The sequence below is a fragment of the Coloeus monedula genome, assembly GCF_965178545.1.
Source record: "Coloeus monedula genome assembly, chromosome: Z".
NCBI classification, from domain to species: Eukaryota; Metazoa; Chordata; class Aves; order Passeriformes; family Corvidae; genus Coloeus; species Coloeus monedula.
The window spans coordinates 84345243-84357939 of NC_138822.1; the positions used below are offsets into that span (position 1 = coordinate 84345243).

General features: G+C 43.3%; 2 protein-coding genes across 2 annotated transcripts in view; one reads left to right on the forward strand and one right to left on the reverse strand.

The window, feature by feature from the left end:
- The window catches only part of LOC309585102 (large ribosomal subunit protein uL22), a 369655-nt gene that overhangs the window by 334902 nt on the left and 22056 nt on the right, over positions 1-12697 (reverse strand). The window lies entirely within an intron of this gene.
- The window catches only part of SKA1 (spindle and kinetochore associated complex subunit 1), a gene marked incomplete at its 3' end in the record, with an annotated part of 13088 nt that continues 1883 nt past the window's right edge, over positions 1493-12697 (forward strand). Inside the window, exons 1-5 of the mRNA XM_082301724.1 lie at positions 1493-1595; positions 2267-2391; positions 3361-3452; positions 6989-7126; positions 11591-11760. Coding sequence (XP_082157850.1) covers positions 1496-1595; positions 2267-2391; positions 3361-3452; positions 6989-7126; positions 11591-11760 — 625 coding nt within the window. The 5' untranslated portion in view covers positions 1493-1495. The remainder of the gene's footprint in view (positions 1596-2266; positions 2392-3360; positions 3453-6988; positions 7127-11590; positions 11761-12697) is intronic.

Here is a 12697-nt window from a genome sequence, read left to right on the forward strand (position 1 = left end):
CGCTCTTCCTTCCCACTCCCTCCATACTCACACAGAATTACAAGGTTGGAAAAGACCTCCAACATCGAGTCTAACCTTTGACTGATCCCCGCTTTATCACCCAGACCAGAGCACAGAGCGTCATGTCCAGGCGTTCCTTGGACACCACCAGGGATGGGGACTCCAAACCTTCCTCGGCAGCCCCTTCCAATGCCTGAGCGCCCTTTCCATGAAGAAATTCCTCCTGATGTCCAACCTGAGCCTCCCCTGTCTCAGCTTGAGACTATGTCCCCTTGTCCTATCACTGGCTGCCTGGGAAAAAGAGACCAACCCTCACCTGGCCTACCACGTCCATTACTGCCCTGCCTTGCGCCCTCCGGCCCCCTCGGCGCTCCCGCCTTCCGCCCTTCCCGCCCCGCTCCGCCCTTTCCGCCCGTCCCTCGCGCTCCCCTCAGCGCGCACGCGCTCTCCCCGCCCTCCTCAACGCCCGCCTGAACGCGGCGGATTCAAACGGGGCTCGGACGGGGCCGCGGCAGCCGCGTCTTCCTCCCCCGGCCGAGCTTCCTCCTCCCCGGCCGAGCGGCTCCGGCCCCCGCGGCTGAGAGAGTGGGACCGGGACCGGGATACACTGGCGCTGCGTCCGGTAAAACCTGAGGAGAGACGGGCGCTGCCGCCGCGCGCAGCGGGTGACCTCGGTCCCCTCAGGGTATCCCGATCCGCCTCGGGGCGTGCTGGTTCCACGCAGGTAGGGCGGGCGGGTAAGGCGGCAGGTCTCAAAGAATGGATTTAATAATCGCGGCAGTTGATAGTATTTTAAGCCATAAGCGAAATAAGGACTTTTTTAAAGTTTCCAAGTGTCAGCCGCCGGAGGGAGCTGTGTGAGCGCTCAGTGCCAGGCCACGGTGTTAAATGCGGGGGTTTGTCACATTGTATAGTTTTTTCTTCTAATCAATTTCTGTCTATAATAGGGTTAATCAATCTATTATTAAAGACTATATAGTAGTCGCTATATAATGCTCTTTTTGGTGCCTCCAGACTTTGCTAACGACTCTGTTAACACTTTTTTTTTGCTTAATTGCGTTTTAAAAAAAAACACCTCTTTAAACATCAATCATCTGATGTAATATCCCTGAGAGAACCTTGTAAAATTGCCTTATATAAACCAGGTATTTCTTGGGTTTTGCAGTAAATTTCCAACTCCTTTTTTTAGTGGACAATTCAATATCATAGGGATGCTCCCAGTCTCATGAGGAATCACTGCACTGATATGACACTGCATTTATCTCCAGAGTTCTGGGAAATTTATTGTCTTGTCTAGTGCCAGTCCCTTTATGTTTCCTTTCCTGCCTTCAATTTAGTAAGAGAAAAGAGAATTACTTAATTTACTGTTTCATTTATGTTCCCTTTGCTTCTTTGACAGATCAGGGACCTTCCAAAGATTCTGCTTTTGTGCACAGTATTTGCAGCTTGGGTCTTTGTTAAATTTCTGCCTTCATTTTTGTTCCCCCTCAGTGTGATGATGAAGGACATGGCATCCTCAGACCTGGAACATTTATGCTTCCACATCAATGCGAAGATTTCAAGTATTAAAAAGTGTATCCTATTGAGGAACATAGGTAAACAAGAGCAACAGTGGGGTTTGGTTTGCACTTCATTCCAAGAAAGGCATGGAGCAGCTGGAGCGTGTCCAGGGCAGGGAACGGAGCTGGGAAGGGGCTGGAGCCCCAGGAGCGGCTGAGGGAGCTGGAAAGGGGCTCAGGCTGGAGCAAAGGAGGCTCAGGGGGGACCTTGTGGCTCTGCACAAGTCCCTGACAGGAGGGGGCAGCCGGGGGGGTCGGGCTCTGCTCCCAGGGAACAGGGACAGGAGGAGAGGGAACGGCCTCAGGCTGGGCCAGGGGAGGCTCAGGGTGGACAGCAGCAGGAATTTCCCCATGGAAAGGGTGGTCAGGCCTTGGCAGGGGCTGCCCAGGGAGGTGTTGGAGTCCCCATCACTGCAGGGATTCAAAAGCCCTGTGGCTGTGACATTTGGGACACAGATTAGTGGTGGCCTTGACAGTGCTGTGGGGGTATAGTTGGACCTGGTCTTAGGGGGCTTTTCCAAACTAAATGATTCCATGGACTCTGTTGGCTGTGCAGAGTACAAGGCTGACAGTTTGGCTTGCTGCTTCTCCTCGGTGGCTATGGTGGGTGGGGAGCAGAGAGTTAAATAATCACTGCTTGCGAAGGGGAGGAACATCAGATTTTGGTTTTTCTTGGAGGCTTTGTCTTCATGTTTGCCCTTTGACAGGTGAAGATGAACGCCGCAAAGCTGCCCTCCATAAAATAGGGAATGAGGTGATCCTTATACATGAACTCCTGAATCAAATGGAAACTGAAGTTAAACAGCAAGAAAAACTGAAGGATTTGCTAAAAGTAATCTTTTTTTCTTGTCCCATTCATAAAATACTGAAAGATTCAAAGAAGTCTTTGATACATATGTAGGGGTTTTTTCCCTAGGTCCTTAGTGATGTTTGGATGCATGTGCTCACAAGAGAAACTGGTGTTTGGAATAGGCTTGCTGATGGTTTGTTAAGTTCTCCAGCACAACAAACATTGGAAATTGTATTTTTCGAAGCTTATATAGGTAATCATAGAATTGTAGAATGGTTTGAGTTGGAAGGGACCTTAAAGCTCATCTAGGGCCACCCCCTGACATGGGCAGGGACACCTTCCACTGTCCCAGGCTCCTCTAAGCCCCGCCCAACCTGGCCTTGGGCACTGCCAGGGATCCAGGGGCAGCCACAGCTGCTCTGGGCACCCTGGGCCAGGGCCTCACCGTCCTCACAGGGAAGAATTTATTCTTAATATCTAATCTAAGTCTACATTCCTTCATCTTAAAGCCATTAAAAGCAGGTCTTTGTCATTGGCCTTGAAAACATGTCTTTATCATAATAGATACTGTGATCTAAAGAGGAGTTCTAATTACATATCTTTGCAATAGCTGTGAAAAATATTCAGTTAGAATATTTGTCTGTTATTCTACTGTGTGTTTGCACTGCCTTTATTTGTCAGGTCTTTTGTGGAAGCGTTGTTTGGGGAATGTAGGTGAGTTTACCATAGTGTCTTGTCTCCACTACCACCATTCCCCTGACCAGGGTGTATTGCTAAAGTTCCTGTTGCCTGCTCAAATTCCTCTGACATTCTGAGGGCAAGGACAGACGCTCCTTGCTCTGTATCTTTACTAGTTTCCCTGGAGAAGTTATGGGGTAAGGAGGTAAGGTGATGGGGAGAGAGTAAAGGACACCTCTTAATAAAGCTGAAAATTAATTTAGTATTGCCCTAATTTTACTTGCCTTATGCTAGTAGGTTCAGATTTCTGATCTAGTCTCATATTAATTTCAGGAGATGCAGAAGACTGCTGAGAGAGATCAAAATGAAGCACAGCACCTCCTTGAACACATTCCACCCTACCTGCCCAAACCAACTCAGAGCTGGTATGTGGTACATGAGCCTGAAGGATTCAGGCTGCTCCTGTTAGTGTCCAGCTGCAGCGCTGTGCAGTTCCTTTCACTCCACATTAACTGAAATTTTGGGAGACAAGGTCATTGAGTGTATTGATTCTGGACGTGGCTCTTGTCCAGGCTTGTGCTAGCACCCCAATAAATCCATCAGATCAAATCTATAAAATACTGAGTTGTTCCAATGGGAGCTTCCAGGGGTAGGTGTGATGTAGTAGAAAGCAAGTGCTTCTCTGAGTCTGAGAATCCCTTGCTTTAGAATCACAAACACACTGATTTCATAACTGTAGTGCCTATGGATTTAAGGGCTAGTGACCCAAATGCTGGGTCACTAGAAATGAAGTTCACCTCTGCCCTTCCAAATACAACTTAAAAAACAAAAATCTGCCAGCTCAATCATCTTTCTGTGGGACTTTGAATTATGTTTGTGGTACTTTTGTTCTCTTTTCCCTGCAGCAGCCTTATATTTATTTCAGCTAGATATGACATCCCCTTGCCTTGGAGAGGGCTGTGTAAGAAGCTTTTCAGAGTCAAGTAGCTCAAGTGTGTGAAAATGACAAGTATGTGAAATAACAGCTGTTATTCAGAAAGCTTCTAAAACATTTTAATTCCAACTGAGTTTCTCATCTTTTTCTCTGGCCTGTTGGAGTTGCTTTCTTTTCCTGCAGTGATGCCAGCTGGGGTCACTTGCAGAGTCATAGTATCGGGGATCCCAGAACTTCATTCCCACCTCGTAGCTTGTCAGAAGGCAGTGCATTAGCTTGAATTCAGTGCTTCCAATATGTGCCCTGAATCTACCAGCTTTACTTGGTCTGGTTCCTAATGCCAGAGAAGCCTCAGTCTCAAAACATGACACATATTCCAGCAAAGTAAAAGGTTATATATGTGGAAAGAGGCTTCCAGAAGAGAAAAATTAACTGTAATTTTAGTTAGTGTGTAGCGGTATTGTCATTGGTGTAGGTATTGTATTGAAACTGTTCTTAGCTGGTGAAGGGATGACTTGTGCAGAAGCTTCTTTCTTATTCCCACCCTCTAGACATAAACCCTCAGTTTAGGAAATGGCCTCTCAAAATGTCTCTAGAGGTCTCTTGTTCCTTTTCAATTTAGATGTTGCTTTTTGTGTGTGTGTGTGTAAGCATTGAAGTTTTTCAGAAATTACCACTTGAGTTCTGCCTTCCTGTCGTAACTTACTTTCTTAATGTAGGAAAACCTTTGTCTTAACTTTGTGTTAGCTCCTGGAAATTATTTAGATGTAAATGAGGCTTGTTTCGTGCTTGATTGTGCCACCTCTGACACCAAAAGATTTTTTGGGATGTTGGTCTCCCTTGCAATCTCATCCTGCTTGTGATCAGGAAGTTAATTGTGATATGGTTTTAGCTGGTTCTTCCCTCTCTAGAGAAAACCACAGTATGTAAAACCAACCAAACTTTTCTGATAATTTTTTGCAGATTGTGCTCTTGCCAGCTCACAGCTGCTGTTCTGTCAGTGTCAGTTTGTTGCTGGGTTTTCTTGAGTAATAATACATTGTATGACAATGCTATTTGTCACAGCACACTTTCTCCTTTTGTCCCCATTTTGTCACTTCTTGGTGGTCACTGTGTTGTGCAGTAGAGGGTGGAGGAAGTGTAAGAAGGAACGTAATTGTTCAAAATCCACTGTATCACTGTAAATATGTTTTAGGCCTCTTACCCAAACCTTCCTGCACTGACCTCCTCCGTTTCTGTTCGTTCCACTATGTCCCCAGATGTGTGGGGACATGCATAATGGGCTGATGAGCGATTTTCATGAGATAGTGCAGAAAGCAGAGGAGCACTTGAATGCTGGTGAGACAGGCCTTGAAGTCCCTGGGAGAATGAAAACACCCACACAGAGAAACTGAACGATTCATGGCTTTAGCTATTGTTTCTCTCCTGTATTCTTGGGTTTTCTGTTCTTGTTTACCAGAGCAATCTCACTGAAATAAAAAGCAAGTTCAATATATCTCAAGCACTTTGTATCCCACGTGTTTGTTGAGAGCAGTTTCTCATTCCACCAGAGCCAGATTTTGTAAACAAGTGTCAGTTCTTTCTTTTCATGGTTCAGGTCAGCGGTGAACTATGTCTGTACCACCTCACTGCAGCAGTGCAGAGGCAAGGGAGTAGGTGGGATCACAAAGGGGTGCCTGGGGCTGGGGAATCATCTCAAAAAGGTTTGTTGCAGTGTGATAGACAGCAGGAGACTGAGACTGGAGCGTGGGAGGAATGAAGTTTCAAGATGTGAACTTGCTTCCCTTGGTTCTTGTGTTTATCCTTTCATTCCAAAGCCACCTCCACCACCACCCAAAATCCGCCCTCCTTCTCTCCTGTTTGTTGACATTCCCTGCTAGCTGCAGGGTGCCAGGATTGTTTTGTTGTTGTTGTTCAGATGCAAACAGATGTTTTTCAGATTATGACACCTGAGTAAGTTTAGCGGCAGATGTCCTGGGTTTCAGAAGGGCTCTGTGTTGTGTAACAGCGCAGGGCAGAGCTGCTCCTGCCCCCATGTCACTGACCAGGCAGTGTGGGAGCCCAGCAGGTGGCACTCTCTGTCCTCGCCATGGCACTTGTCTTTCTTGGGGATGGGACACTGGGTTTGGTGGTGCCACATCAAGTGACGCCTCAGATTCTGGCCCTGGGGTTGACAGAAGGGGCACTGCTGTGCCATTCGCTGCTCGTGGGACCCCATGTCCAGCAAGGATCTCTTGTGGGAAAGTCAGATCCAAGCAGAGGATCAGTTCCTTGTGCCAGATCAGCTCTGTATTGCTTTAGTTCATTCTGTTGCACATCCCAGTAATGTCCATGTGTTCTGATAACAGTGGATTTGGCCATATGCATCATCTTTACTGTCCTGCTGAGGAGCAGCTGGCTGGGTGGCTGGCAAATCCCTTGGGGTTTGAGGCTCTAAGTTGAGGGTTTAGAGAAAGGGTGAATTTATAAAAATAATGTTCTAATAATCAGGAATAAATCAGGAAATTCTTTGGCCTTTGGGATCTTGCCTAAAAAACTTCTAAAAGTATTAAAAAAAACCCCAGTCTGGTAGGTGGCATTGAATTTCTTTGCTTCAAAAGTTTAATGGGTGAGTCAGGCTTCCCAAGATTTGAACCTCTTTCAGAGAGCTGTGAAGTATTTCAAATCTGCCCATTAAGGCTGCAGCTCTGTGCTGTGTTTTATCTGATAAAAAGCCAGGCCTTGTGTTGTGTGAAATGTAACGGTACATTGAATTCTGAGCTGCGCCACGCTGCACTTGGACTGCTTCCAACTCACCTGCTAGCAGCCTCTGTAGCAGAGAAACCAAGAGCTGTGCTGAAGTCAGCTGAAGGATATAGCAGGCTTGCTATACTGATGTTTCTTTTGTGAAATATCATTAATTGTGTTCATCCAGCCTAACAGATAGGCTGGAACTTAGGTCTGTGACTAAGCAGACTTAGTAGTGTAGTGGAATTCTCCTTACTACTTACCTGCTGTTTATACACTGAATATTCCTTCATTTTACAGCATCACGGTGCCGACTGGGAAACAAGAAGTGCAAGCAAAGGCCGTACAACCCGAATGTGCAAAGAAACCTGCAAAAGATACAAAGCTCATTAAAGAAGCAGCATTAATAACCATAGAGGAGTTTGAAAGTGTTCCTGCGTAAGTAAGCGTGCCTTCCCTCACACTGGCATCAATCTGGGTGGCATACATAGGTTTGGGAGAGTGACCTCTTGCAGAACTGGGACTGACAGAGATGGTTTGAAATTTTTCATGGGGTGAAACATGATATTGCTCCAAATAATTTAAATGCAACACTAGCAAACCTGAAAATGGAATGAATAGAGTTAATTTGGCTCTTTTTTATGCTGGTATTAGGAAGATGAAAACGGATCAGTTAAAACCCAAACCTCTTACCTCAAAAGTCATTGTAATTGTATGAACAGAGATTTTTAAGCTAACTGGTGAATCCTTATCTTGTTTTGAGAACTGACATTAAAAAAAAAAAAAAAAAAGAGCCATCATCTCATGAGATGAAAGGTTTGTTTGCATACAGAAGGAAAAATAATGATAAATGCTGTTTTTATTTGACCCAGCTATCGGTTTCTGGAAACTTCAAGTCTTGACTTACCAGTCTGTTTTGAGACAGGAACAGAAATCAGACTTGTTAAAAGCAAAAAACCACTTTGCACTGAAATTCCCAAATTTCTGGAATAGAAACCTGTGCGTACGTTCCCCTAACAGCAGGACCTGATGAACGGATATCCTTGTCTGAAGTCTGCCATACAGGAATAACTTCTTAAATGGCATTTTGGGGGCATGAGTAAATATTTCTGCAAAAAGAAGAAGTTTCTCTTGATGCCTAAGGCTAAATTGTTATTGAAACTCTAGATTCACTGTGTTCCCTGACAGCACCTGTTTCAATAAGAAATATGTTTTTGAGTCTGTACTTTACTTGAGGCTTTCCAATAATTTTCTCTATAGCCTTCAAAATTTTCAGGTGAGTAATGTCCATTTTCTCCCTTATCCTGAATGTTGAGCTAATGATAAAGGACTTCTGGTTACTTCTTAGAAGAGCATGCACCTGGTATTTTTATTCTGCAGATCACCTCAGGTATTCTGTGGATTTACTCCCTTAGGTTGTTCTCTCCTGATAAAATTATGGGAGGATAAAGCTGCAGCATGGGAATTTTTGGTCTTTACCTTTGCTGTGGCAAGAGAAATAGACACAGACCATTCCAGCCAAACACTGTTTTAACTTCCAGTTAAAGCTATGATCTTCCACATCACAAGACAGGTAGTTGTGACACTTCGGGGCATGGTTTAGTGGTAGCCTGGGCAGTGCTGAGGGAAAGGTTGGACTCAAGGACCTCAGAGGGCTTTTCCAACCTAAAGGAGTCTATGATAATCCTTGAAAGTGGAAGGTTTTCCACTGCTGTTCGTGGGTGTGGAGGATGTGGACAGAGGCCAGACAGATCCTCTTCCTATTTATTACAGATTCACAAAATCACAGAATAAGCTGAGTTGGAAGGCACTGTTGTGGAAAGATTGCAGCTGTGTTGGAAGGCACCCATTATGGAAAGGTTGCAGCTTAGACTGTGCTGGAAGAGCTCTAGAAATAATTTAATTTTATTCGGATGGGAGAAGCATGTTTGTTCTGTGGAGGAAAATTTACATGAATTTACATAGATCTATTAATCTACCAGTATTTCTGTTGCCTGGCAATGTTGTAGTACAAAATTGAGGGAGTACTTGCAATTTCACATACTGATTGACCAAACATAAGCAGCAAATATTTGTAACCCAAATTTTCTTACACCGAATGTATTCCCTTGGAAGAACAAGAATTTGGTTCACGGCCCAGTTCTTCTGGTGAGCACTGGGGGTGGGAAGTGGGCACTGAAAAATCAAGGTTGTTTTCACCTGCTTTGTGCTGAACATGAAAGAAAATCTATTCCTAACACCATCAGGCCAGTAAAAGGGACACAGGCTTCAGTGCCTTCATAGTCCTAGGACTGGGCAGCAGGTATTTAACAAAGGTACACACTGTGTTAAGGGGCAGACATGAAAGACCTTGATCAAATAGAACACTTGGCACAATAAGAAACCTGCAAATTATTTTACTCTTCAAATCTGTTGCAGGAAGGCACTCTTTGGAGGAAGATAAAGGACATTTCACCGTGCTTGTCTTTGTTAACTTTTGACTTTGAGGCAAAGGAAAATGCTTTATTCTGGTGTCTAGAATTCTTGCTGCTTTCTAAAATTCTTACTACTCAAAGTATTTTAGAATCTGTGCATTCATTATGACTCAAGTCTCAGAAGATGGTGACTGGGAAGAATATGTGGCTGTTTAGCCTAACCCTTTTTGAGAGAGCAGGGGGTGGCCATTACAAGGTTTATCTCTTTTAGAGTGGTATATATGTGATATATTGATGTTATTCTTTTCTCTGAGGAACACAGCACTGTGCTCCAGTTTTCTTACCTATGGAAAAAACGCTCTGAAAAAGGGCTTCTGTGGATTAAAAAAGAAACTGACTGGATCACTCTTTTTTTCTTTTTTTTTTTTTTTTTTTTTAAGAAGAGTTCTGAATTTTACTGCATTTGGAATAGTGAAGCAGATTTTAAAGTTATTTTAAATCTAAATTGAATGCCTGAATTTGGAACTTCTCAACTTTGTATTTTTATATTAGTGTACGTATGGACTGAAATAAATGTCAGCATTAACAGGTTTACCAGCCATGGTTGGGTAGAAATATCAGAAGGCTGTGGGACAGCTGGAGTTTTTATGATCCTTAGTTATGCACAGAATAAAAATTCCATTTGGTTTTGACAGAGTTTAATTTCAGATTAAAGCATCTTGGGTGCCTGAGGGCCTCTCAAAGAGCACTCAATTCCTAGGTTTAGGCAACCCAGTCCTGCCTCTCTGTTTCAGCTTCAGGATGAGCTGAGGTGCTCCCTTGGCTTTATTAAATGTGTTCGCTGTCTGTGTGTTGGCAGTGGGAGCACAGGAAGTTAAATAAAGGTATTTTATGCCTCTGGGCTTAGCTTCCCTCGCTCTACTCTTTCCCCTGTGGCACAGGGAGGCAGAGAGAGCAATAAACAGCAGTTAATGCACACAGGCAAAGCCTTGCTGTGGTTAAAGGCTGTGTTTGTGCTATGGCTGCAATTCAGGGCTGGTAGTACTGCTTTTATTACTGGTGCAAAGTGGAGCGTTTTTATAACTACAAAGATGGCTGCGCCTCCAACATGAATTAATCAAAGTGTCAATAAAGTTGAAAGCTGGCTGCAAGTAACTTAGTGGCAACTAAGTTTCCAACTCCGTTTGGAGGCAGAGAAATGGCTTTGAATTCAGGTTTTACACACCTCCTGCAGGCAGGTCTCCGTGGCAGGGACTGGCTGCTGTTGAAATCTAGTGCACTTATTTTTAGTTGGCAATTGCAGAATGCCTGCCCGAATTCTGGTTTGGAATACTGAACTTGTAATTGATTATCTACTTCTGCTTTAAATTCTTTGTGTGTTCTCCAAAGATTGAGCTTGTCCCTTCAGACTAAAACAAGGGATGAACTTGCTGTTCATTGATCTTTTCAGTCTTGCTGTCCCACAGCTTTTTGCCACCTGCTCCACTGACCTAGAGCATTTGTTCTAAAATGAATTGTAACACTTGTCTAATTCCTCGCGTCTGCAAACCAATACTGAACCAAACAGAAAGAACCAGGTTTGGTTTGTTGTAGAAGCTGAGTGAAGGCCACAGGACAGTGCAGGTTGCAAGGCTGGCCTGGCTCTTACTACCATTTGGGGGGGGACGGGTGGTGTTGTATTTATCTTACTGCTTGTCTTTTGAGTTTCAGATTTCATTTTTATATAATGGCTTCTCAGTATGCAGCACAGTTCCTTTTCCTTGAAGGCATGGCTTTACATCTATAAATACTGAATAGCCTTACTTGCAAATATTCCAGTGTTCTAGTATTTCCACATCACTTTGTTCTTTATCTTCTGTGCTTCCTGTACCTCTAGGCTGTTATCAACAGATCTTATTCTTCTAGTACTAGTATTATGAAATGCCCTGAAAGTTCAGAAATGGATGCTGGTGGTGCGGAACCATATCTGTACAGCTCAGTAGGCTGCACAGTCAAATACAGAAGACAACACAAAACTAGTAGTTCTTCAAAAAAACCCAAATAAATGGCTGTAAGATCAAACACAGGTTATTTGTGGTGATAATATGAATCAAATTGTGCTCCTAGGCAAACATTTCTTTTCATGCTGTTGTCTGCAAAGTTACTTGATTTTTCTGTGTTTGTAGTTTAAGTGGTATGCTATAAAAACAATCTTTATTCCATTTTGAAAAGCTTTTTACAGCTTAAACACTGAATACATTCAGCTTCTTAATTTAGCTTTCTAATATTTTATCTTTCTGGTTTAGGTTCTGTCATGGCCTTTCTACCTTCAAGATTGTTAAACAATCAAGGAAACGAACAGAATTAACTACTACATATATTCATTAACATAAAGCAGGAGAAACTGCCTTTAGCTAGGAATGGCTTGTTCAGTTACGACTGATGAAGGAGAAGAATAAACACAGAACTTTGTGACTTTCTGGTTACTGATTCTTATTTTTATTTGTAGGTATATGAAAGGCCGTCTCACATATGATCAGATCAATGCAGTTGTTCAAGAGATGAACAAGGCTGTGGTGGCCAAGTACAAGATCTTGTATCAGCCTTTGAAATCTATGAGTGTACCAGTCAGGAATCTCTACGACAGGTTCATGGAAGAAGAAACTAAGGATACAAGAGGTATTTTTTTCCCTTTGTTAGTACTAAACTCGTAACACTTGGATGTTGCAGGAGAAATATAAAAATACTGGTCTTTTTTCCAGCATTTTTGAATGAAGTTTCCCATACTGATTGGGTTGCTTTTTGAGTGTTTTCATTGAAAACATGTCCCTTTGATGGTGTGTCATGGTAGAAATTTTGAGTACACAAAGATTTAGTTTGGAATCACTGCAAGGTCTGGAAACTCTTAGTTTGATAACCAAACTGTATAAATGTGGTTTCAGTTTTTAAATTTGATTGGGCATGAACTATTAAAAATTTGTTCTGAAGTAGGGACATCTGGCTAATTAATTGTGCTGCAGTGGCTTTGTGGAAGAGACATGTCTGTCTGAGAATCTTAAGAAGTTTTCTCCTCTTCAAAGCGTAGAGGGAGTGAAAATCAACCAAAACACCTTTCTTTCAATTGAAAAGCAACTTGTACTTTCAGGCTAGTTTTTCCAAAGATATGTGGCACAGTAAATCTCTGATATTAAAATCTCCTTTTTGGCATGCCTTTCCTCTTGAGAACAAGTATGTAATTATTCCTGGAGGGGTGTACTGCACATGTCAAGCTTGGTGATGTCCTTAAAATGCCCTCATGTTTCTGAGTTCAGGCACAAAGAGTGGAGCAAACTCTATTCCGCCTCATGGAAAAAGAACTTTCTCTGACAACACCATGGCACCCACCTCTCAGTTTCTGCCCTGAGCGTTCACCTGGTACTCAGGAGTCCCCTGAAGACAAACTGCAATTTCTTCTTTCTTCCTTCCTTCCTTTGGTTTTGTTGTTCTTCAAGACTCAGGATATTATAGTATGGTGATAACATCACTGACTTCTGGATTCTAAATGCAGCTTTTCTGTAGGGAAGGGAATTCTGATCTGATGGACCTGTAAGATAAACACAGAACCACAGAATGGTCT